We start from the raw sequence: 26,828 nt of genomic DNA on the forward strand, positions 1-26,828 counted from the left end.
CCACTTGGGTTTCAACGCGCGGTATTTTGCCATTGCACCGGTACCCATTTTCATGAGCGACTTTTCCCGCCGACGACGAAGCGCTGGTGCGTAAAGTTGCCATCGCGTCAATTTCACGCCTGTGAAAATCCAGTCCATAGCGCACATGTTGAGTTTGTGAGACATATGCTTATGCGAAACATTATAAGCAGAACTCCACAAATTATATGAAAAGCTGTGAAAGTAATGATTTACAAGATTAGTAGTATTTTTATTAGCATTTTATTAGATAAAATGTACAGTCGTTTCTATAACAAGTAAGAAATCTATATTAGACTAATTCATTTGACTTCACAGTTAATTAAAGTTATTATAATAATAAACTATTCATATTTATTTAAAAAATAGATATTTATATAAATCAAATCCTCCAATGGCTGAAGGTAAAAGAAGGAAAGAAATGCGTAGAAAAGTTCAATGGTAGACATGACGTCGTTTTACGTAAGTCTAGTTAATGGAATAGGCCATCACCATAGATAACAATTAAATCTCCCATTATTCGAACAATACGAGAGAATTAGGTTGTATTTTTTTTTTTTTTTTTACGATCTTACATTTTCGTCGATTACTGAACCCATAGAAAAAAAAAGAAAAATTAGCCATTGGAGGAGATGTATTGAGAAATGCAGCACTGACCAAGACGCGAATGGTCAGTAACGTATTCCATGAAATGTCGTAATTTTTTTCTATCAACCCCTATTTAAACTATATTAACACAATTATTCATCTCTACAGACTTATGACAAATGATAGTCCGGAGATGGTTCAGCTACAGAATCGGTAGTGAACAACGGATTTGGAAATTCTGGGGGATGCGGCAACGGTCCTGCAGTCTTTGGCTGACGACGATACGCCATTAACCAACAGGAGACAGCAATAGCTACCGCGACTAGTGCCAAAAGTGCAGTAATCACTAATGAAATGATGAATCCAACCATAGACACGCAAATATCTTCTACACGCTGAGCTGAAGGAGCTGGAAATGATGAAAAATATATCAATTCGTGAATATTGACTTACTGAAATCGATTTTGAACAATACTTCGGAAGAATCGATAAATTATAACTTCGTAAATTTACCCTCGGCAGGATCTGCTGTAAATCGTTCTTCTTTTCTTTCAGCGGTAAATATAAGATTTGATTGAATTATTATTTCTTCTCGAAGTTGTCCGTATTCGTCATCTAAACTTAGTGCAGTGTCGTTTGGATCAGGTTCCACATCTCTGCGTCGTCTGCCAAATGCATTATAGCCTCGGCAATTCACCTATCGATAACAAGCGGTAATTGACAAAACGATACATTGTTAAAAAGGGTATAAGAACAGAATCAAAATAAAGGTTCGAAAATTACCGGTTGACATTTTCCAAAGCATACGCGAATATTACACTGGAATCTTATATTGTCGCTACTAGGGAATTTGAAGGCGTTAAAACTAGCCCATAAAGATCGACCGTCTGGACCATGCACCCACTCGCCAAATATTGTTGGATCGGTTGCGCAACCATTTTCATCTGTTACCACGTATTCATTTTCCATGTTGTCCTCCTTAGTTTTAGCTACGCAATTGCGAGCGAATCCACCATAAATTGCTGAAATACATGCATAATTTATTGTTTTTAGTACGTGATTTCACTCAAGGCCTATTTTGCCAGTCAATGGATTAGTGTAGTTTCGCATATTGTTTTTGTTTTTGTCTACCAGATCACGAAATAAATTCATCTTTCGGTCAAAAGAGTTGTCTATTAGTGCAAAATTAATACATTTGTGTACGTAGGGCATGTATAGTTCGTCTTTGTAGGATTGAAAATTAGTCCGATACAGATTAAGAAATATGGTTGTTAAATTATTTATACACAAATATGAATTAACACGAAATGCTAATCATTTGATAAAACGATAAGGGTTATAAATCGTAATTAATAAACTGTTTACTGAATACCTTGTAAAGAAATTCGTTTTTAATTTGTCAGTGATATCGAGTTGTAATTTAATAAATTAACTGTATGCCAGTTTTTTGTGCTTACTTTGAGGTTCTACATCAACTTGCAGTATAAGATTATCTCCGATCTCAGCTGAGCTAATTTCATTGCCATTTTGAGAAACGATTTTCATTACACACATAGGCGGAGGTCCAGTGTTAGCAATTGTGCCTGCGGTGGTCAGCATTGAAACATTGAATCCAAGAGTGACAATTTGTTCTCCGGTTTGGTACAGGCACTTGATATAGTATGCTTGTGCCATTGAAGTCATAAGTTTGGGATGCTTCTGAATAACCAGTACAAAACTAGCTTGGCCCTATAACGAATACATTTTTTAATGAGCATTGCGCGTAAAATTTCTTTTTATAATCACAAATTATACAGTAACAAACAGAATGTACTTACGTTGATGTGTACCAGTCCACAATTACCGAATGAAACCTTGAATACTTCTAATTGAGGTAAAGTATCTCGTGGTGTAGAGATGACACGATGACACTGTTCGTCTTTACTGTATCCCTTGACATAAATTACTCCATTGAAGCCTCGATCATTCATTCGAACTTGAACTTCTACTCCATCAGAGAGACACCTGACTATTGTTGATGCTGGGAAATCGGTGCGGAAGTTGGTAGTCCTGTTATATACTGCGAAAAATGCAACAATAAAAATATACCTCATCTGAATTTATCTATCTTACCGTTTCAAGGCTAATATAAAGAATAAAGAGACAGAAGATCGTAGAGCAAAAGTACTTCCAATTTCAATAAAGACTTCCCGAAATTTGCACACCTTATTTATGGAGTTCACTAATAATTATTGAATATTGGTTTAGTGATCTAAGCTACAGAGCAAATTGGTAATAACATGTGTGATGAAAAAAAAGCTGGCATATTTTATCAGAAATCGTTTTCAAATTGTGCCTCCTGTCGCATTTTCTCTGGGTAGTACGCAAGAAACAAATATGAACATACTGCAGTCCCCATTTGCGTCTCTGACGTAGCCATTAATGCAGACGCATTCAGCTTCATGTTTCGTCACATTACAACGAGCATAGATGCCACAGTTTTTGTTGTTGCATGGGTTTTGACACGTATGTGTAATTTGTTCACAATATTTATCGTCGTCGCAATCATTGTCCTGCATACATTTTGATATTCCTCCTGAAAGTGACATATTCAATCGGATTATGGGTAGATTCTTTGGGAAAATGTTCACTGAATAGTTATTAACAATAATTGTAATGCCGGTGTAAGTTTACATACTTGCAATGCAGTTTCCATTCCTATCTAGATAATATCCGTGGTTAGTATCACATATGCAATGCCCGTACTGATCTATTACCATTCCTCTATCTAGAGCGCACTCGCAATAACCTTGTTCGTTGATTTTCATACCAGCTTCGACGCGGCAGGGTACGCAAAGTTCGTTTTCATTCTTGGCAAAGTCTGGCTGACAGACGCATTCGCCTTTGTTGTTACGAATTTGACCACGTTCAATTGGACAAATATTTTCTGGAAATAAGAGAAACAGTTACTTCACGTGGTGCTGTAAATTTTGATCACACTGAATCTATTCATTCTTATGCTCTTTGTATAATAAATAAAGTGTCGGTGAAGAATCCTTTGTTTGCAAGCATTGACGATGTGTTATAATTACAAGCCACAGAGTTCAGTGCATTGTTGTTAAGACAATCTGTATGCCATAATCTCAAATATTTTAGCTTCATGAACAATAAACATTACAAATCAGGAAACAATACCTTTTTCACAGTGAACAACAGCGTTACCCCGATATCCTGGTAGGCATTCGCAAATCATTGTCCTTACTGGATTAGAATCGAGTACTGTACATTGGGCATTGATACCACATGGCTCGATCCTAATGCAAGGATTAACGCACTCTCCACTAAAGCATGCTGTCTGTGATGGGCAGTCGGAATCGGATAGACATGTTTCGACGACTGCAAGTCACAAAATTCAACATTACAAGTCAACGTTCAGATATTGATTATAAACTAAAATAATCATCAAACTTTTAATTTACTTTGTCACATACTTGAGGCTTGAATCTAGGGGTAGCCTATAATACATAATTAGATGATCTGCAACTTTCGTTAAAAAAATTACCTTTGGTGCAACCAGATTTGGGGTTTCCTCTGTAACCCGGCGGACAGGTACATTCAATGGCATGGTTGTAAACATTACAGTCAGTCTGGTTATTACACACATTAAAGTTGCAGGGATTTTCGCACTTGTTGTTAATGCACGCCTTGTTGGTTGGACAGTCAGTACTACTTCTGCAGCCCAGCAGCCCACAACTGACTCTTGGATTACCACCGAAGCCAGGCGGACACTCGCAAATACCCTTATGGTTTATACCATGACACTCTGCTCCTTCTCCGCAATCAATCAATGCCGGTGAACATGCCGGTATGCAGTTATGCTGGATACAGGTGTGAGTTCCAATACACTCGTCATCGGATTGACAACCAAGCACTGGAAGAAGATGATTATTTGTCATCAAATTTCCTGATAATTATTTATGACAGTTGATATGCCGTAGTATGAATAAAATCATGTTCTGCTCCGTTACTACACCATAATAATAAGACTATGCTTATGGAGTTGCCATACGTGATACTTGATTTGCTCGAAATTGTGATCATAAACGGTGTGTTGTGATTCATAATGACACATAAAATCATAACAACTTTCATTTGGTGAGGAAAAAGCAATTTGGTCTGTTGCTTCTAACTTTGGTACAAAGTAATTCAGAATTTGACAATATTGCGTTGCATAAGATGAATGTAGAAATGAACGTATTTATAAAACTTAAGCAAGAACAATTATGTACTAAAATTCTTTACCTCGTGCACACTGTATTTCTGGATTCCCATCATATCCATCCTCGCAAGAGCAGATTGGTTTATTATTAACAACTTGGCATATAGCAAATGCTCCGCAGTTGCAAGGATCTCTACATACAGCGTTAATGCAGGCCTTGTCCGTGGCACAGTCTGTATCTCTCGTACACTCTCCGATCGCTATGATAGGTGCCGTTGGTTGACACGTGCCGCTGCCACTACTGACATATCCGCTTGGGCATACGCATATCATTGTGCGAACAGGGAAAGTGGACAGTACTTCACATTTGGATGGATCCTGACAAGGGTGTATGACGGGACATGGATCTTGACATTTTTGATCAAGACATGCAAGTTGTGTCGGACAGTCGCCGTCTTGTCGGCATTCGGGCTCTTCTATTGGCTGACAATTGATGTATGGGTTTCCATTATACTGTGGCGGGCATCTGCACACTGGTATATGGTTTTGTGATCTGCACTCTGCGCGTGGCGAACAAGGTCTATCACGAAGACATGGGTCAATACATTGCATGTTGATACACGCGTGATCGTCAGAGCAATCACTGTTGGTGTAACAGCCAATCACCAAGCACCTCTCCAACGGATTACCATAATATCCGCTGCGACAGCGACAGTTGGTCACATGGTTGGTAGCATAACATTCAGCGTTTATAGCACAAGGATTCGAAAGTAAGCACGGATTCACGCAGTTGTTGTTTACGCAAGACTTGTCATCTGTGCAATCGGAATCTGCTTGGCAATCAACTGAGTGACAAACCAGATTTGGATTTCCTTGATAACCCTGTTCACAGGAACATACAGGCTTGTGGTCTTTAACGTAGCAGACTGCGTTTGCGCCACAATTACATGGATCCCGGCATAGTCTGTTGATGCATGACTCACTTTGTCGACACTCATCGTCCGATGTGCAGCTGGCAGTCGAAACCAACAATACTGCAATATGAAACCAGGTTTATTAATTTCGTGATGTGAATTTGATTAGTAACATGGAATTTGAAAAATGAGTTGTAAAAGAACTTGCCAGGTCTGCATATTCCATCTGAATCTGTGATCCATCCTTCAGGGCAAGTGCAGGTCATAGTTCTTACTGGAGTGGTATCCAAGACATCACAACGGGCATTTTCCATGCATGGTCTAATAATTGCGCACGGATTCTGACAGCTATTTTTGATACAAGCTAACTTGCTGGGACAATCAATATCCTTCTCGCACTCTAGAGTGTTGTTAGCAATCACGATCCGTTTTTCACAATACGAGAATGGATTTCCAGTAGGTGCATATTCGGGACATCGACATGCGGCTGCATGATTCTGTACATAGCATATGGCGTTTTGTGCACAAGGTGACCGATCGAGGCAAGGATTTATGCAACGCATATTTTGACAAGCGAGATTATGAGGACAGTCAAAATCACTGTGGCACTCTGGTCTCTCGCACAGTACTTCGGGATTTCCATAAAATCCAACACCGCATCGGCATGACGCTTGATGATTCTGACCGTAGCACTCAGCGTTAATAGCGCAATTGTTTTCAATTATACATGGGCTCACGCATTGACCGTTGTAGCAGGTGTCTGTATAACTGCAGTCATTGTTCGTTTCGCATTCCACTAAACACGAAAAAATTTCATTGTCATTATGAATTGACCTAGTCTACAAACAAATCGGTTATACGTATAGTAAATCACTATTGCTTCTATTTAAAAATTGATTAATTGTGTTCACTTATCTATTACAAGATAAAAAAGTGGATGAAAGAGAATTGAAATTATGTCTTTTCAGAATAAAATTTTATGGAGTCTGGCACATATCTTTGAGGACCAAATTCAGTGTTTCGTGATAAACAGTTTTGTTTAGAAGCTTGCGCAAGCACTAATAAATTTTTTCATTGTGCAGCTTTCAGTCTAGTTCCTATTATGCTCATGGAACTCTATAAAGTTTAATTTTCTAAAGTTCTCATAACTTGAATCAATCTTCTGCCACTCTTCAAACTGTCATTTGCATATAAGTCGTGTATACTAAATTGAGTGATAATTGCATAGGTCAATATCTTACCTTTAGTACAACTGAGCTGTGGGTTTCCAGAATATCCAGGAGCACAAACACAAGATGGGTAATGATTGCTGACGGTACACTTAGCATTTGGTCCACAGTTACAAGGGCTGGTGCACAAGCCATTGACACATGCTTCAGTACCAGCACACTCGCTGTTCGATACACAGCCAACGACAAGTGAAGCTGAGGACAGAATACAAATAATGAAAGTAATATATATATATAAAAAAAAAAATAAAAAAATAAAAAAAAACTACGAAAAAGAATAATGTATTCTTGCCAATCCAGGATTTTTTTTTTTACTTATTGTCATTTTTATGTAAAAAGGCTCGACTCGTGGAAATATTAAATAAATAAATAAATAAATATAGTAAAATAGTTTGCAAATTGCTTATCTGATTATTTGTACATGATTAAATGAAATATTTTCTTACGTGGTATACACTCCGTTTTAGGATCGCCCATGTAATTATTTGGACATCTGCATACTGGATTATGCTTGTCTACATGGCACAAAGAGTTTCTTCCACAAGGGTCACCAGCAACGCACGGATTTACGCAAAGATAATTAATGCACTGTTTGTCAGTCGCACATTCGTCATTGGCATAACACTCTGGTTGTATTCCTGGCATTGGTTCTCTACCTTCTGAGGAGTTGAATTTTTTTCAGTTTATTGTGTGTGACCATTTGAACTAATTGTATTTTTATTTCTTACATGATCAATTAGTTATGAATTTGAAACGAGATTCAAATATTACTCACCATTCGTACACTCGAAGTGCGCATTTCCAGTGTATCCTGGAGCACATGAGCAGAGTGCATTGTGCGATACCGATTTGCATAGAGCATTGATTCCACATTGATTCAAGCGGCAAGCTTCGACGCATCTTCCGCTGTCGCATTTTTCCGGATCACTACATTCTCGGTCGGAACGACATTGAACGTCGTTCACTGCTAAATGAATAATGATATTTTCCCGCATTATTCACACATGAAATCAACTTGAATAAATTCAATAAATCTTTCACTTGTTTGGTTTCTACTTATGTTAATAAACTTTTCAAACGAATATAATCCACGGACGATGGGCAAACTTCTATAATTATTTTTACAAAGACCAATATGTTGAATACTTACGAATCTTCTTGCAATTGCCATTATCATCAGTGACTGTATCTGTTGGGCATTGACATATCATCGTGCGCAGTGGTAATGTGTCTAATACTCTGCATTGTTGATCATTACTGCACATATTACTAGAAGCGCATGGGTCTTGACATCTTGCATTGATACATGCCAACCCTGAACGACATTCAGCGTCTTCTGTACATTGTGGACGAATTCCGTTCGGCTCTTTAGGTTCTCCTAAAATTTGTAGCATATTTTTAAATATAAGTTTTTTTTATAAATGCTAATGATTGGCTGTAGCAAAGTTAAAATGAATCTGAAGAGCCTCGGTAGCTACACTATTCATTCATGATAACATCTGCGTCATTCTACAAAACATGCCTACAACTGACCTGTGCATTCTATATATGGGTTTCCTACTGTTCCGGGTGCACAGACGCACTTTGGTTGATGATCTCTTGCAAGACACGTTGCAGTTTCTGCGCAAGTTTCAGAATCACAAACGGGTCTGCAAACTCTGTTTAATCTGTCGCACGCTTCGTGATCCCCACAATCTTCATTATACTGGCAAATTCCTGTAACACAGGCTACTTGTGGATTTCCTTGAGTTCCTGACGGGCAGCTGCACTGAGCTCTGTGAGAGAAAACAGTGCATTGTGCTCCACGACCGCACAGTATTTCTTCGTTTGAGCAAGGATTAACACAATTCGCATTTCTGCAGGCCTTATCCACTGGGCAATCATTATCCGTTCTACACTCCGCTGTGAATACAAGAAGTATATTTGTGGATGCAAAATATTATCAAACTCATCAAAATTCATTTCCCACTGCATCAAAACTTACGTCTAAAGCATTGAACTTGCGGGTCTCCAGCAAATCCTTGCTCACAATTACATGTTGGGTGATGATTTATGGTGACACATTTTGCATTCAAACCACAAGAATTACCCAAGCATGGATCTTGACAACGCTTGTTCAGACATGCCTGGCTTATAGAACATTCTAGGTCTGATATGCACTCTGGTAAAGCTTCGTTTTCTATAATCAAGGATATTATTAATTGTGGGATGAAAATTGTGTCGAAACGTGATAAAACTTAATTAGCAAGATTTGTGATAATAAGTACATGATTACGAATTATCAATATATTTGGATTACTTACCTCTGTAACAGTATGATAGTGGGTTGCCTGTAAATTCCGTTGGACACTGGCACGTGTGCCTATGATTATCCACGTGACATTCAGCTGAGGCTGCACAGGGTCTCGTAGTGCATGGATCAATACATTGACGATTCAAACATGCTGTATTTGGACTACAATCCGAATCAGATTTACAGCCAAGTTCGATAGCTTTGTCAACTAAAAATTGAAATTTGAAATAAAATTATAAACACGTATTTTAAATAATTCGACAACAGATGCAAATGAAAAATGATGCTGCACCGAAAAGAAAGCAAGTGAAACAGAATTGGTTGTATTATACATATACTACAAAATTTACAGGATATATTACAAGCATGCTGATGTTAGTAATCTGAAACAATATAATTGCAATATTTAGTATGAAATGATACTGATAAAAAATTCTCCATTTGTGGATGCAGTAAATACCTGGTGTACAGGCAACATGTGCATCGCCGATGAAGTTTGGTAAACATTCGCAAACCATTGTCCTCATGGGTAATGTGTCGATGACAGTGCACTTAGCGTTGGTGCCACAGGGATGCGATTGGTCACATGGATTTTTACACGTTCCACTGAAGCACGCCAGCCTACTGGCACAATTTGCATCCATGGTACATTCTGGTGCTGGGAATATTGGTTCTGCAAAACAGAGTTTATACAATCTCCGTCTTTATCGTTGTAAACTATTGTCACCATAAATAAAATCGATATTTATATTACCTAGTGTGCAGGATTTGTAGGGATCACCAATGTATCCGGGTGGACATCTACATGTTGGTTGATGGTTGAAGACAGAGCATTGAGCTGACGACGAGCAATCGCATGGATCTACACATTTCGTATTGCGGCAAGCTAAGAATAACGCACAGTCGCTGTCCACTGTACATTCAGGTCTCTCACATATTTGATAAGCATCACCGATGTATCCATCAGGGCAATAGCAATGAGCTTTATGATAACCATTCGAACGACACATGGCATTTGAGCCGCACTGTGTGATCAGACATGCGTCGATACATTCTTTGTTGTAACACGTTTGACTAAGTGAACACTCGTCATCGTTACGGCATCCAACTATATGAGAAACAATTATTTTGTCAAAATTTAAACATTCATAAATACTAAAATTCAGTTATTACAATTAATTAGATGGTGAGAAATAGGCTTTTTTTCACTCACGTTCATAACAATTCTGTTGCGGATTGCCAGTGAAACCATCATTGCACACACAAATTGCTCTGTGCAATTGAACATGGCAAACGCTATTCTGGCCACACGAATTCAAGCTGCAAGGATTGATACATCGCTGTTCTATGCAGGCTTTGTCATTTGCACAATCTTCGTTGTTGGTACATTCGGGTTTTGGAACATCTGAGCAAGATAATCAAGGTGGTAAAAACGTTTCATTAGCCGACCAAATTGATAAGCAATAATGTAATCATATTTAAAACGATATTACCTTCAGTAATCATGAGAGGTCTACATTGTATTTGAGGGTCTCCTATATAACCACTTGGGCATGAACAGATAGCTGCATGATTTACGGTCTGGCAGAACGAATTAATACCGCAACTTCCTATGCATGGATCTCTACATTTCTGAGAGTAACAAGCTCTGTTTCGTGGACAATCTTGATTGATAACACATTCTGGATATATGCACACGGCAGCTCCGTTTCTTACACGGCATTCTCCGTTGGCATTGCATGGAGATGGATTACACGGATCGGTTTCTAATGGAAATTGAAGAAACAACATACTTTCTTATTCTGAGATAAAAAAGAGTATTGAAATTTCAGTGAAACTGTCATCAAGCAGGCAATGGTTTTCATTATTTTAGCACTGATCCAAGGTAGATCTTGGATGCATCAATTTAGTGGTCTCATTCCTAATCTCGCTTGAAACTCACCTTTGATTTCGTAACATTCAACAAATGGATTGCCAACTTTTGGTTGAGGACAACTGCACAGTGGACTGTGATTGATGACCTTGCACTCGGCTCCAAATCCGCAAATACCTTGTAAACAAGGATTAACACATTTTGTGCTAATACAAGCTTTATCTCCAGGGCAATCAGAGCTCAATACGCATTCAGGCTTACAGCCACTGACACTAAACGGATTACCCAACAAACTTGGTGGGCATACGCACGAAACTGTGATTCCTTGCCTCTGGCAGATGGCATTTGGTCCACATGGTGAAGGATTGCATGGATCTTTTTCTCTGGAATCTGTAAGTTTTATGCAGCACATGTATGAATGATGCTTAAAGAAGTGAGTAAAACTCAATTCATGACATGTTTCATATGATACATTTAAAAGACAGGGTTCAGTATTGCTAAAAATCAAAAATTATCCAAACTTTCGGAGAAAGAAGGTTGAGGAAGAGACCTTCTATAAATATGATAAATCATAAAATAATTCAGCAAACCTGTCTATGATTGACTGATTTCATAAACAAGATGAATAGAATTGTGTATGCAAATGTGACTGTCGATAAGATTGAAATTTAAAAAAAGAACAGATATTTAAAAATTATTTGATTTTGTAGACTTCAATTGATCTATAATAACGGTCTCCGTACGGAGGAGTGTTGAATATATGTTGCGAACGTTTTGAATGTCAGCTAATATGACTCGAAGTTAGATGGAAAAGAATTGCCACTATGCTGATAGTTGGAAAAAGTATGTTTCGCCTACTCAAGCAATGCTATTTACTCTCTTACTTTTACGTAGTATTTACGATATTTTTGTGCCAGCAGAATATGTGAATTTAATACCTTGCAAGTGCGTACAGAAATACCCACCACAATAATTATACAGCAAGATCAGCGAGCAAAACAATATCTTAGCTAGTGTTATTTGAATTTGCTCAGATTCATGTCTACTATTATAGTATGGATATTCTTTCTTTCATATTCATTGTAATTGGCGCCAATAAAAATGTTGCAGATTTTTTCAACAGTTTTTTTTTCTCTTCTCCTAACTTTTGATTCAGACGGTCAATATTCAGATTTTGTCTGACCATTCAACCTCATGTATGAGAGAAGTGACGAAATAAAGTAATCGACTTTAAATGGAATCTCCGATATACATATGTAATTATATACAATAAGACTCACCTTCAACAACAGCTTGACATATTCTAAATGCATCACCAACAGTAGTTGGAGGACAAGAACACACAGGAACATGATTCGAGACTCTACAGATTGCACCAACGCCGCACGTGCCGGGGCAAGGATCTTGGCATTTATTTCGTATGCAAGCCTGCGACATTGGACAATCACTGTTAATAGAACACTCTGGTCTACATGCTTCGTAAGGGTTGCCTCTGTACTCTGGTTGGCATTCGCATATAGCTGCGTTATAACTTTCTCTACAGTACGCATTGACTCCACATGGCGATGGGTTACACGGTGTTAACAGAGCTATTGGTTTTTCCGGCTCAACTGAAATGAAAAAGAACACACGAATTAGCATTTCTAATTAGCATGATATGTAAATATTAATACGCAAAGCATCTGATATGGCAATAATTAGTGTATTGGCAAACTTGTTAAATAGTAGTTGAAGCTTAAAAGCAGTTGAATATTCAATGCTAGCGGTCTTACATTACATTTTTAGTTCAGCAGAAAGTAAAAAAAATAATCACTATAGTTGATTTAAAAGCGGGCAATAATATATGCGATAATTTGGGTAAATAGAAGCGCAAAGAGGTGGATTAATGTTTATCGTAGGTACGCAGTATTGTACTGTAAACCGATTACGGAAAGACGCCTAATTAACGCAATAGAGTAATTTTGTGGCAGGGATGTAAGCTATACTTCATCTGAGGCAATATTATTTGAATGTTCAAAACCAAGCACCTGATAAAAGCTTCGTATATTGTTCTAAGCTTTGTGATTGGCAATTATAATTCATTTGTAAAATCTTACATGGTACAATTGCACATATTGTAAATGGGTCTCCTGTATATCCTTCGGAACATGAACATCGTGGCTGATGTAAAGTAACATCGCATAATGCATTGGCTCCGCATAAGCCTATGCAAGGGTCGCCACATTTCAAATTAATACAGGCTTCATGGGCAGGGCACTCGTCGTTAACAACGCACTCGGGTCTACAATTTGGTGGGAGCCCCAAGTAGGGCGGTACACAGGAGCATGAGGGCGTATTGGCAGTAGTTGGCGTGCACTGAGAATTTGGTCCACAGGGCGACGGGTTACAAGGGTCCGTTGGTTCAGGAGTATATAAGGGCTCTGTTTTCGAAGAAGCTTGTAATTAGTTTCTCTCATTTCATAGATCTTGATACACAAATTTAACCTGATAAAACTCACTTATAGGTGTACAATAAACGAACGGATCGCCAGTGTACTTTTCTGGACAACTGCAGATGGGATTGTGATTGCGCACGGTACATAGAGCATATTGACCACAAGTATTGATGCACGGGTTTTGACATTTCTGATTTATACATGCTCTGTTTTGCTCACAGTCAGAACTGACCGAACACTCAGGTCTGCAGTTGGGTGGCACTCCGTTATATTCAGGAAGGCACAAGCATGAAGCTTGGTTGGATAGTTCACGGCAAATACTGTTTGGCCCGCAGGGTGATGGATTGCAAGGATTCACTTCCGGTGTTTCTGCGAGAAATTTAACGGAAAAGGAGTTACGATTGCTCAGATATGTGCTCAGTGGACGATGCAATGGGGACATGGTATGTAGTCTTACTTTGAACGATCCGACAGAAACTGAACGGATCTCCTTCATAGTTTGGTAAACAGTTGCACATGGGTACATGATTTATAGCGTTGCATTCGGCATTTTGACCACAAACGCCGGGGCAAGGGTCGACACACTTATTACGAATACAAGCTTTGTTGTAAGGACAATCGGTGTTTAAGACGCATTCTGGTCGGCACATGTAGTACGGATCTCCGTGATATTCGGGCAAACAAGTGCATGAACCATTATCGCATCTGGCATTCGATCCGCAGGGAGATGGGTTGCATGGATCCGTCAGTACTGGTTTTATTGCTACAGTAATTAAACAAGTATATCATATTACATTAGCCTGTAAAAAATTGTTGATGAACCTGTAAGAGATAGCTGAAAACGGTAAGGCTTACGTGGTGTTAGATTGCATCTATTGAACGGATCTCCTGTGAACCCTTCTGGACATGTACACATTGGGGTGTGATAAACTACGTTACACTGTGCTCCTAATCCGCAAGATCCTGGGCATGGGTCTTTACATTTTTCTCTTATACAAGCTCTGTTGCTTGGACAATCTTCATTAATTACACATTCAGGGCGGCAATTAGGAGGCGAGCCAATATAGTTTTGTGTACAAGAGCATGATGGACTGTCCCCTATAGCTCTACATATAGAAAATGGACCACACGGTGACGGTAGACAAGGATCAACTCGTGGAGGCTCAGGTAATTCTAAAATATAAAAATTTCATATCAGTATTACAAAATGGTTGTGTTGTAAGCTAATGAATATATATCGGATATTTGATGTGCAATAGAACGATGGATTTATCTGATTTTTTTCAATTCATTTGTCCTTGTGTAGAATTAAAAGTAAGTGTTGACGGTATTAACCAGGGATTGTTTCAAAGCTTAAAATGTTTCAATGAAATATCAAAAAATGATTGAAAAAAGCTCTATTTTTCTTTGATATAAAGAAAATGCATGCATTGTAACAATCTCAGTTAATTTAATTAGAGCATGTCTGTGTTGAAGTCACCTTAAACAACTTGGGAAAATATAAAATAATTTATGGATAATCCTTTTAATATCTGTTAGAATTGAGCACAAAGGCAATAAAATCTAAAAGAGTCAGGGAAGAAAGAAGTTGCTCGGTTTGCGTTGAATTTAATAAAGAATATTATATATACACTTACGAATTTCGAAACATCTTATAAACGGGTCGCCAGTATGACCAGCATTGCAACTGCAAATTGGACTGTGGTTCATAGTTTCGCATCTCGCATTAGTACCACAAATGCCTGGGCATGGATCAACGCATTTCAAATTCATACAGGCACGGTTAGACGGGCATTCAGAATTTACTCTACATTCCGGCTTACAGAATGGTGGACTTCCGAAATAGTTTGGTAGACATGTACATTCAGCTTTCTGATTCACAGCACGACATTGACTGTTCGGTCCACAAGGTGACGGTTTGCAAGGATCCGTAAGTGTAGGTTGGTCAAATGCTGGGTAAACAAAAGTTCAATCAATTGATTTCTCCAATAGCAATTTCGGACAGTTGAAAAAAGCGCTTTCGGAATATAACTCACTTATCACACTACAATAACGGAATGGATCACCACTGTAGCCTGTTTGGCAAGTACATGTTGGGTAGTGATTGATTACTTGGCAATAAGCATTTGCTCCACAGGTCCCTGGGCAGGGATTCTGACATTTCGACCGGATGCAAGCTTTGTCTGCTGCGCAATCCGAATTAATTACACATTCTGGTCGGCAGCCTTCATATGGGTTTCCAACATATTCTGGCAAACATACGCAAGAGCCTGCACCATTCAATTCACGGCATATAGCATTTGAACCACACGGTGATGGTGAGCACACATCAACTTCAATTGGTTGTTGAACTGTAAAAAAATTTTTCATAAACCAAAAAAATTAATTATTATATCTATTCATACAGGGCACATGAGATTTTTCGATTTGGATGGCATTCTTTCGTAGCTTCGCTACATTTGAACATAATACCATGCCAAATTATAATTTTACGCTTAGGAATATGAGCTTTTCACGACCTTAACACCACATTCTATTTTCAGGCTTCGGATAACAATGGCAATACTGCACAGGATGAGAAGATTGAAAAAATACTACAAGCCCAAACTAGGTGCGATATTACGGCATAATTTCAAAGGACATCAAAAATCGATAAGCTAACACCTGTTCTACTTGGTGTTCATTTCTGTGCAAGTTGAAAGTTAATTCAACAAGCTTTTACGTAAAAATGGCTATTTCACAGGCGATTTACAACACATTTTTTTTTGATGAAGGTCTCAAGATAGAGAGTATGTACAATAAAACCTCAAGCAAGTTAATCCAGGCCTGAAATTTCGAATTATTATACATGCTTTGGTATAAAGATACCATGATAAAAGTGTTGTCAAAATCTAGGGATCTCATGTATGAACCTGTATGAATTTTCGTGGAACCGTGTAGAAAGTGAGATATGGAATCATAATGACGTGATAAAGTATGTTTTACTTACTCTGGTGCGGAGTACATTGTACAAATGGATTTCCAGTAAATCCGCTAGCACAAATACACATAGGGGTGTGGCTAATTGCTCGACATTCAGTGTTTATGCCACATGAACCAGGACAAGGGTCCTTACATTTTTGATTAATACATGCTAAGTGACTAGAACAATCAGTGTTGCTGATACACTCTGGTCTACAATTGGGTGGAACCCCAGTGAATTCGCTTAGGCAAGAACACGATGGACTGTCATTTACGATTAAACATTTGGCATTGGGGCCACATGGAGATGGTTGACAAGGATCTTTCGGTACGTCAGGTTCTCTTACTGGAAGCAAACAATTCATAATTACATATGACGAGAATATCTGTCTGTAATTATATTGTGAACAAATGAAAAAATAACATTTGCTCTCACCTGCTGGATAGCATCGTACAAATGGATCTCCGGTAAGTTGCGAAGGACAACTGCATATAGGATTATGGTTCACAACAACACATTGAGCTGACAAACCACATGTACCAGGACATGGGTTTATACACTTCTGATTATTACATGCTTTGTTTTGAACACAATCGGAACTGATTACACATTCTGGCTTGCAAGTAGGTGGTGATCCTATGACACCAGGAATACAAGAGCACACAGCCTGTCCATTTACTATTTGACAGTGACTGTTCGGCCCACAAGGTGATGGCTGGCAGGGATTCGATGGAATTGGATCTGCAATAATGACCATTTTTATATTATCCTTTTTCCGAATCGATAAAATACTATTGCCACTATCAGTAATGATTAATTAATGTTGACTCATATAAGAAAACTAACCTTGCTTAGGTGAGCATAAAACAAACGCATTTCCAGTCATGTTACGAGGACAGCTACACATGGGCAAATGATTGACAACAAAACATTCGGCATTGGAGCCACAAGTACCGAGACACGGATCTTTGCATTTGTTGCGAATACATGCTTTGTCACGAGAACAATCCGAATTTAATACACATTCTGGGCGACAGCCTTGATAAGGATCGCCGTAGAATTCAGGCAAACATGAACATTCGCCTCCGCTGCACCGTGCATTTGAACCACATGGCGATGGATTACAAGGATCGATTGGCTCATCTAATAAAAAAACATGTGTAAAATGTCCAAACTTAGAAATATCAAATCCCTAATTGTATAAGCATAGACTGCTATACCACTGACTTCAGGTTGGTTCTGAGAAGTGATCAACACTAAAAGCTACATAATAACTAATTTCCGTACTAAATACGCAGTATCGACTTCTTACCCATTGCTGGTGGTTTCGGGCTACAGCTGCTGAAAGGATCACCGCTATAACCTTCGAGACATGTGCAAACTGGAATATGATTAACAACGGTACAACGAGCACCAACACCACAAGATCCTGGACACGGGTCTCTGCATTTTTCTCTTATGCAAGCCCTATTGCTAAGGCAATCAGAATTGATAGAACATTCTGGTCGACAATTGGGAGGTACTCCGATATAATTGTGCATGCAAGTACACGACGGATTATCACCAATAGCCTGACAGACAGCATTGGGTCCGCATGGAGATGGAACGCATGGATTCTTTGGATATTCCTTGTTTGGTAGTGGTTCTATTGAGAGCACAAAAATACAAGATATATGTCAATGATAAAACCAATAGAACCTTCGATTCGCTGAATTATCAAAATACTCACCCTGAATGGAGTAGCAATAGCTGAATGGATCTCCAGTTGATCCAATTCTGCAACTACATACGGGACTGTGATTCAAGACCCTGCATTCTACATTGCTTCCGCAAGTACCAGGGCATGGATCTTGGCATTTTTGATTGATACAAGCAAGGTTCGTCTGACACTCAGAACTAACAACACACTCAGGTCGACAATTTGGAGGACTTCCAATAAATAATGGTAAGCATGAACACCTAACTTGCCCATTATTGTCCTGACATTGACTGTTCGGTCCACATGGTGAAGGATTACATGCATTGCGTTCAACTGGTGGCTCTGTTTGCAAAAATGTATGAAATGTTAATTAAAGGTTTAAGGTTTTGTGCATTACATCTGATGGTTTAAAAAGTTGACAATACTCGATTCATAATGGTAGTAGATGACTTTGCTTGTGAGTTTGAGTTCAAATATACATGCTTTAGCCTAAACGGACCAGAAGAATTTTGAAGTGCACAATGAGTTTATTTGTGTAACTTTCTTGAATAAACTATGTGTGATTTGAGAATGGTTTATTTTTTGATTACCATTGCTCTTTGACCTTATCAAATCGTACATTAACATTATCGTGATACAAAAACTATTTACCTGTTTCAGGCGGTATTGCGTTACAATAGCTGAATGGATTTCCAGTATATCCTGGGATGCATGTGCACGACGGTAAATGCGCCACCACTTGGCATTGTGCATTTCTACCACAAGTTCCCGGACATGGGTCTTGACACTTAGATCTAATACATGCACGGCTAGCACTACAATCTGAATTGATCGTACACTCAGGTCGACAACCCTCGTATGGATTTCCAATGTATTCTGATATACACACACAAGAACCAGCTCCGTTTTGTTCCTTGCACACTGCATTTGTACCGCAAGGTGATGGTATACATGGATTTTCTGGGACGACAGGTTCATCTATGTGGAAAAAGCATAGCAGTTCGTACGTGATTATGAAAAGTAAACTAAACCTTGGTAGAAAGATTATGACTTTAGCTTACTTTGTTTTGTGATGCATTGGGTGAACGGATCACCTGTGTATCCGATAGTGCAAATACACATTGGCGTATGACCAACCACACGACATTCAGCATTAGCACCACAAGATCCTGGACATGGGTCTTGACATTTCTGGTTAATGCAGGCTAAATTATTTGAACAATCATTATTGCTAATGCATTCTGGTCTACAATTAGGAGGAGTCCCTATAAAGCTCGAAAGACAGGAGCATGATGGCGCATTATTGTTGACTTGACATAACGCATTAGGGCCACAAGGAGATGGCTGACACGGATTTTTCGGCTCATCAAATCTTTCCGCTGCAAAAAAAGAAGATTATTGGTTCAATTGTCTGTTCATTTGATCTGAATTGGTTCGGTATGTAAAATTTGGTACATACTGATTGGTATGCATCTTATAAACGGATCTCCAGTAAATGTCTGTGGACAACTACAAATTGGATTGTGATAAACGACTTGACAACGAGCTGATACTCCACATGTTCCAGGGCAAGGGTCTTTACACTTTTGGTTAATGCAGGCTTCATTCTGAGCACATTCAGAATTGATCACACATTCTGGTCGACATGATGGTGGATTTCCAATGAATCCTGTTATGCAAGTGCACACAGCCTGGTTGTTGATTTCTTGACACCGACTATTCGGACCACATGGCGATGGATTGCAAGGATTAATCACATCTGGTTCTGCAATGATAAACGTTCACAATAAGAGATAGGAAATCTCGTATTAAATAACATACATACCTTTAGCTGGTGAACAGAAACTGAACGCATTTCCAGTTGTTCCGCTGGGGCAACTACACATTGGGACATGATTGATGACTGTGCATTCTGCATTTTGACCACACACTCCAGGACAAGGGTCAGCACACTTGTTACGTATACATGCTTTGTCAAAGATACACTCTGTATTTTGTACACATTCAGGACGACATCCGAAATACGGATCCCCATGGTATTCTGGTAAGCAGATGCACGCACCATTTACGCATTCTGCATTTGGTCCACACGGCGAGAGACTGCAGGGGTCTGGTACTACTGGCTCAGCTATATTTAGATTTTCGGAATTAAAAATAAAGAATTTTCGCAATACAGATAACACTAGCTTGCATCAATAAATGTTGAGGACAAACAATTCACTTACAGAGCGGTTGTTTCGGGGAACAACTGGTGAATGGATCTCCGGTATATCCGTCTGGGCAAGTGCAAGATGGAACGTGATTAACAACGTTACATTGTGCTCCTATTCCACAGGATCCTGGGCATGGATCTCTACACTGTTCTCTGATACAAGCGCGGTTACTGACGCATTCAGAGTTAATTGTACATTCAGGCCTACAATTCGGAGGCGATCCAATCGAGTTCTGCGTGCATGTGCATGATGGTAAATTACCAACAGCTTGACAGATAGAAAATGGTCCACATGGAGATGGTAGACATGGATTTTCATTCTCGATAGGTGCTGGGGTTTCAACTGAAATTCATTGATTTTAATATTAATAATTCAGTAATCCATGCACAAAATATAATCAATCTCTTCAATGCTTACCAGGGATATTGAAGCATTTTACAAACGGATCTCCGGTGAATCTTTGAATACAACTGCAAATAGGGCTATGATTGATAGTATCACATTTTGCATTTAGACCGCAAATGCCTGGGCATGGATCTGCACACTTCTGATTGATGCAGGCACGGTTTGTTGGACATTCCGCGCTAATCACACATTCTGGTCTACACGATGGTGGACTTCCCATGTAATTTGGCAAGCAAGAACAGATTCCCTGGCCATTGACTTCACGACATTTACTATTTGGCCCACAAGGTGAAGGGTTACATGGGTCAGCAGGCACTTCATCTACGCAGTTTAATTTAAGTATTTATAACTGTCGAATAATTATTACTGATATGTGTAAATATAATTACTACATTTTAAAAACTTGCCTTCGTTAATTACAACATTACAGTATCGGAATGGATCACCGGTATATCCAAATTGACATGTGCACGATGGTAGATGATTAATGACTTGACATACAGCGTTTTGACCACACGTTCCTGGGCATGGATTTTGACACTTTGAATTGATACAAGCTCTGTCGGATGTACAGTCGGAATTAATTACACATTCTGGGCGACAACCCTCATAGGGGTTCCCAATATAATCTGGTAAACATGTGCAAGATCCAACTCCATTCAATTCTCGGCACACTGAATTAGATCCACATGGCGATGGTATACAAGGTGTTGGCTTTTCTTCCGGTAATTTTTCAGCTGCAAAGCACATCAATGAAAACATACTCGGAAATGATAAACCGACAAATACTTACTTTGCTTTGAAACACACTGGGTGAATGGATCCCCGATGAAACCAGCTGCACAAACACACATTGGAGTGTGACTTATTACTCTACAGTCAGCATTTGCTGCACATGAGCCTGGACAAGGATCTCTGCACTTTTGGTTAATACAGGCCAAGTTGGAGGGACATTCGCTGTTACTAACACATTCAGGTCTACATTGTGGTGGTGATCCAGTGAATTCAGGTAGACAAGAGCATGAAGGAGAGTCATTTACTACTTGACATTGAGCATTAGGACCACACGGTGATGGTTGACAAGGCATAGAAGTATCCGGTTGTTTTTCTGTTGGATTTCAAATACGGTATATTATAGTTTGGTCCAGTGACAAGCTCATCAGCTGCAGAAAGCATAAATTTTCGCAACTCACCAATTAGAGTGCATCTAACAAATGGATCTCCGGTAAGATCTGCCGGACAGCTACATATGGGATTATGATTTACAACATTACAAATAGCTCGGAGCCCACATGTCCCTGGGCAAGGATCTATACACTTTTGATTACTGCATGCTTTGTTTGGAGCACAGTCAGAGCTAATTGTACATTCTGGTCTGCAGCTTGGTGGACTGCCCATGTAACCAGCAATACAAGAACAAACTGCTTGTTCATTGATACGACGACACTGACTGTTTGAACCACACGGCGATGGATTGCAAGGATCCGACAGTACTGGCACTATTTAAAATCATAGGTATATACATCAATGACCAGTGAAAAAGTCCATTAACAATTATGTATATCCACTAAAACTACAGCTAACTGTTGTGTTGTTACTGTGACTTGTGACGAAGGATTGTGAACTTTACCTTGCACTGTGTAGCAAGCAACGAACGCGTTGCCAGATGTACCGGATGGGCAAGTACAAATTGGGATATGATTTACGACACTGCATACAGCATTGTTTCCACATGTTCCTATGCAAGGATCCTTGCATTTACTTTGAATACATGCTTGATTAATTGCACAATCTTGATTAAGTACACATTCTGGTCGACAACCTATGAATGGGTCTCCTTGGAAGTTTGGCAAACACGTACATGTACCATCGAGACATTGTGTGTTTGCACGACACAAATAACACGGATCAGTAGGTTCTGGTTCTTGTGCTAAAATATAAGTTATATAGCAATGCAATAGTGTACTTCATAGTAATGATATTATTAATAACGAAACATAGTGCAGAATATAGGAGACACTTATTTGATTCAATACTACAGAACATGGCTTACGTGATTCCAATTGTGGTGTACACCTGGTAAATGGATCCCCGGTATAACCTTCAAGGCAATGACACATAGGTGTATGACCAACCACTGTACATTCTGCTCCTATTCCGCAAGATCCGGGACAAGGATCTCTGCATTTTGATTGTAGACATGCCTGATTACTGGGACAGTCGGGGTTGATTGTACACTCTGGTCTACAATTGGGCGGTGTTCCTATGAAACCGGCTAGACATGCACACGATGCTTGTCCATTAATGTCACGACATTCAGAGTTTTGTCCACATGGCGAAGGAAGACAAGGATTGACATATGTTTGTGGTTCATCTGGTAGCGTAACTGTGAATCCGAATTGTTTTTTGATTATTATTATTATTATTATATCATCGATTATCAGATTGTGTGTATTTTGAATTTATTAAAGAGTTTTGAAATTTTTTCATGTTCTTAATTTCACACTTACCCGGTACTCTGAAACACGTAACAAAGGGATCTCCTGTGTAACCCTGCTGGCAACTACAAATTGGACTATGGTTTATGGTTTCACATCTTGAATTTGAGCCACATCTTCCAGGGCATGGATCAATACATTTTTTGTTAATACATGCTCGGTTTGATGGGCATTCCGAACTAACAACACATTCTGGGCGACACGCTGGAGGAGTTCCGACATATTCGGGTAAACATGAGCAAACAGCTTGTTCATTTATTATTCGACATTGGCTGTTTGGTCCACATTGCGATGGATTACATGGGTCTTGTTTGACAGGTGTATCTGGTAGAAGAGAAAAAAAATTGCCGCAATTAGATTATACATTAAGCAAAAGAGCCAAAACAATGGGTAGAAAAATAAGTAATCCGATTAATTCATTGTCAAGGTAAATCTAAACTGTTTTCTTAAGGCCACTGTTTTAATATACATGCAATCAGAGGTGAGGAAATTTTTTCGATAACTAAGGTTCAGAAGAATTTTTAATATTAGCATCTAATTAAATAAGCCGTTGATTTCGTAATTGAGGTACTTTTGAACTGTTTGCAAGTGTATTAGAATTATGATAATCTGGTACATGTAAAATGTGAACGAGGTCAGTTCGGTTTCCCGACTAACTAAGACTGTTTCATACCTTCTACAGCCATGATGCAGTATTTGAAAGGATCACCAGTATATCTTGCGTAACAAGTACACATGGGCAAGTGGTTAACAACTTGACATTCTGCATTCTGTCCACATGTTCCGGGACAAGGATCTTTGCATTTGAAATTAATGCACGCTGTATTCGACGGACAATCAGAATTAATAACACACTCTGGTCTGCAACCTTCGTACGGATTTCCGAAATAATTTGGAAGACACGAGCATGAGCCGGCTTCATTGAGCTCTTTGCACACAGCATTTGCTCCGCAAGGAGAAGGCTGACAGGGTCGTTGAGGTTGTATGGGCAGTGATGCTGTAAAATGATATTTACACCAATTAGTTATCAGCATATATTGCGCGACGGATATGCGAACATTCTCAGCTATTTCAATGCGATTTTTAAAAGTTTATTTCTTCAGAACATTTTGCAGGAACATCAATGCGATAATTTTGATTTCAATTCATATGATTATATGTATATATGATACTTACGTTCTCGGTAAGTACATTGTGTAAAAGGATCCCCAGTGTAGGAATTCTTACACACGCACATTGGGGTATGACTGAATACGTGACACTCTGCATTGGATCCACAAGAACCAGGACAAGGGTCTTTGCACTTTTGATTGATACAAGCTAAGTTGCTAGAGCATTCACTATTGCTACTGCATTCTGGTCTACAGTTTGGTGGGTTTCCTATAAACTCTGGTAGACACGAGCAAGATGGAGAATCGTTTGTAATCTGGCACAGGGCGTTAGGGCCGCATGGAGATGGTTGGCATGGGTTGATGGATGGTGGTACTTCATCTACTGCAATTGAATTTATATGATTAAATAATCAGATACTTATTCACGTCGCAGACGCTAGGAATAAGAGTCGAAATATTCTTACACATCGGTGTGCATCTGATGAATGGATCGCCTGTGAATCGCGTAGGACAGCTGCAGATTGGATTATGATTCACAACCTGGCATTTGGCTTTCAAACCGCATGTACCTGGACATGGGTCTTTACATTTCTGATTACTGCATGCTTCGTTTTGGAGACAATCGGTGCTGACTATACATTCTGGTCGACAAGTGGGAGGGCTACCAATGAATCCGCTCACACATGAACAAACAGCTTGTCCATTTACAACACGGCATTCGCTATTGGGTCCACATGGCGTGGGGTTGCATGGGTTCGACAGGATAGGTTCTATTCATGAAACATGTTGTCAGAATAAACTTTATAAAACTGCCACAATCCGTTCTATTAACGTAATCAAATGGTGTAAATTATTACGCACCTTCCAATGGAGCACAGAAGCTGAAGGCATTGCCACTGGTGTTCTCGGGGCAACTACACATGGGGACATGATTGATAACAGTGCACAAAGCGTTTGCAGCACATGCGCCAGGGCACGGATCTTTGCACTTGTTTCGTAGACAAGCTTTTTCACGGGGACAATCTGGATTAAGCACACATTCAGGTCTACAACCGGAATATGGGTTTCCTTGATATTCTAATGAGCATGTACAAACACCATCATCACATTGAGCATTTGGACCACAAGGAGATGGATTACACTTGTCTACTGGTACTGGATCAGAAGCTGTAATGTTAGATATGAGTTTGACTAAAATTGTTCATGGTATAATATAGATTGAATATTATTTATGTAATAAAATGCATGTGAATGTAATGGTCATAGGATACAGCTAAATCAAGTTTAACAGTAAAAACATTTCATGCAAGTTAATAATTACAAGAGAAATTATGTTTATAATTTACTCTGAAATCACTAATTGCATTTTATAATTGATTTTGCAAAAATGTAATAACTAAGTTGTATTATGTCCTTGTGATTTATTAGATATTCTTTGGTATAATGACCAGAATATTAGATGTCTCATGATGGTGAATTTATATTCTGCGAGATTAGGATGCTTACGAGTTGGGGGAAGGAGGTTGCAGTTTGTAAATGGATCTCCAGTGTAACCTTCAGCGCACGTGCACATCGGAGTATGCATGATAACGGCACATTGAGCTCCAAAACCACACGATCCAGGACAAGGGTCTCTACATTTTTCATTTATACAGGCTTCGTTACTCTGGCACTCGGGATTTATAGTGCATTCGGGTCTACAGTTTGGTGGCTGTCCTATGTAATCATTCAAACAAGTGCAAGCTGGTGTTCCCCCGACATTCCGACATTGAGCGAAGCTGCCACACGGTGATGGAACACACGGATCTGACTCTATAGATGTTGCCGGTTCACGAGCTGTGGAATAGTATGACCGTGAATAATTTACATAGGTAACGGGTTGCCATTCAATTGCCAGCTTTTGATGTTTCCAAAAAGTGAAATAAATGATAGCATCATTAGATTGGCTAATCTTTAGGTACATACCAATCATATTATTTTATACATTATTTTCACATTGTGGATGCATTGAAAGCTTGAATTGTACATACGTAAATTATTTTTGTACAACATATCCCTTACGTGGAATTGGTGTGCATCTGGTGAAAGGATCTCCGCTATGTCCTGGCAAACAACTACAAATTGGACTGTGATTTACTACCACACAGTTGGTTTTCAGACCACACGGAGCAGGGCATGGGTTTACACATTTCTGATTTATGCATGCTAGTTGGGAGGAACATTCTGAGCTGGAAACACACTCTGGCCGACAACCTGGCGGGCTGCCAACATATGTAGGAAGACAAGAGCATATTGCTTGATCATTAAGCTCTTTGCACTGGCTGTTAGGTCCACATGGCGATGGGTTGCAAGGGTTTCGTTTCTCTGGCTCTTCAGCTAAGTAAGAAATAT

At 39.1% G+C, this 26,828-nt stretch overlaps 1 protein-coding gene across 2 annotated transcripts in view; it reads right to left on the reverse strand.

The window, feature by feature from the left end:
- Positions 1-245: 245 nt before the first annotated feature.
- Positions 246-26,828, reverse strand: part of dpy (dumpy) — a 133,060-nt gene continuing 106,477 nt past the window's right edge. The window contains exons 135-187 of one of the 2 annotated variants that reach the window (XM_046617677.2): positions 26,499-26,813; positions 25,944-26,273; positions 25,299-25,604; positions 24,902-25,207; positions 24,502-24,819; positions 23,999-24,322; positions 23,338-23,649; positions 22,881-23,213; positions 22,458-22,757; positions 22,021-22,326; positions 21,621-21,935; positions 21,235-21,564; positions 20,840-21,148; positions 20,435-20,764; positions 20,035-20,337; positions 19,669-19,974; positions 19,271-19,588; positions 18,861-19,187; positions 18,240-18,551; positions 17,823-18,155; positions 17,357-17,653; positions 16,946-17,251; positions 16,538-16,855; positions 15,585-15,899; positions 15,186-15,500; positions 14,404-14,721; positions 14,006-14,311; positions 13,612-13,917; positions 13,210-13,533; positions 12,394-12,723; positions 11,183-11,503; positions 10,734-11,006; positions 10,454-10,645; positions 9,995-10,348; positions 9,701-9,913; positions 9,251-9,448; positions 8,932-9,126; positions 8,481-8,849; positions 8,098-8,325; positions 7,723-7,911; positions 7,394-7,606; positions 6,960-7,142; positions 5,927-6,514; positions 4,888-5,838; positions 4,148-4,516; positions 3,781-3,981; positions 3,284-3,532; positions 2,993-3,181; positions 2,424-2,665; positions 2,064-2,334; positions 1,390-1,628; positions 1,120-1,303; positions 246-1,015 (exon numbers count right to left, since the gene is read on the reverse strand). In XM_046617677.2, the coding sequence (XP_046473633.1) occupies positions 777-1,015; positions 1,120-1,303; positions 1,390-1,628; positions 2,064-2,334; positions 2,424-2,665; positions 2,993-3,181; positions 3,284-3,532; positions 3,781-3,981; positions 4,148-4,516; positions 4,888-5,838; positions 5,927-6,514; positions 6,960-7,142; positions 7,394-7,606; positions 7,723-7,911; positions 8,098-8,325; positions 8,481-8,849; positions 8,932-9,126; positions 9,251-9,448; positions 9,701-9,913; positions 9,995-10,348; positions 10,454-10,645; positions 10,734-11,006; positions 11,183-11,503; positions 12,394-12,723; positions 13,210-13,533; positions 13,612-13,917; positions 14,006-14,311; positions 14,404-14,721; positions 15,186-15,500; positions 15,585-15,899; positions 16,538-16,855; positions 16,946-17,251; positions 17,357-17,653; positions 17,823-18,155; positions 18,240-18,551; positions 18,861-19,187; positions 19,271-19,588; positions 19,669-19,974; positions 20,035-20,337; positions 20,435-20,764; positions 20,840-21,148; positions 21,235-21,564; positions 21,621-21,935; positions 22,021-22,326; positions 22,458-22,757; positions 22,881-23,213; positions 23,338-23,649; positions 23,999-24,322; positions 24,502-24,819; positions 24,902-25,207; positions 25,299-25,604; positions 25,944-26,273; positions 26,499-26,813 (16,118 nt within the window). In that variant the 3' untranslated portion in view covers positions 246-776. Of the gene's footprint in view, positions 1,016-1,119; positions 1,304-1,389; positions 1,629-2,063; positions 2,335-2,423; positions 2,666-2,992; positions 3,182-3,283; positions 3,533-3,780; positions 3,982-4,147; positions 4,517-4,887; positions 5,839-5,926; positions 6,515-6,959; positions 7,143-7,393; positions 7,607-7,722; positions 7,915-8,097; positions 8,326-8,480; positions 8,850-8,931; positions 9,127-9,250; positions 9,449-9,700; positions 9,914-9,994; positions 10,349-10,453; positions 10,646-10,733; positions 11,007-11,182; positions 11,504-12,393; positions 12,724-13,209; positions 13,534-13,611; positions 13,918-14,005; positions 14,312-14,403; positions 14,722-15,185; positions 15,501-15,584; positions 15,900-16,537; positions 16,856-16,945; positions 17,252-17,356; positions 17,654-17,822; positions 18,156-18,239; positions 18,552-18,860; positions 19,188-19,270; positions 19,589-19,668; positions 19,975-20,034; positions 20,338-20,434; positions 20,765-20,839; positions 21,149-21,234; positions 21,565-21,620; positions 21,936-22,020; positions 22,327-22,457; positions 22,758-22,880; positions 23,214-23,337; positions 23,650-23,998; positions 24,323-24,501; positions 24,820-24,901; positions 25,208-25,298; positions 25,605-25,943; positions 26,274-26,498; positions 26,814-26,828 lie in introns of both variants that reach the window. The other variant, XM_069134602.1, reaches the window with a different exon arrangement.

Source organism: Neodiprion pinetum, chromosome 3 (genome assembly GCF_021155775.2).
Source record: "Neodiprion pinetum isolate iyNeoPine1 chromosome 3, iyNeoPine1.2, whole genome shotgun sequence".
NCBI lineage: Eukaryota > Metazoa > Arthropoda > Insecta > Hymenoptera > Diprionidae > Neodiprion > Neodiprion pinetum.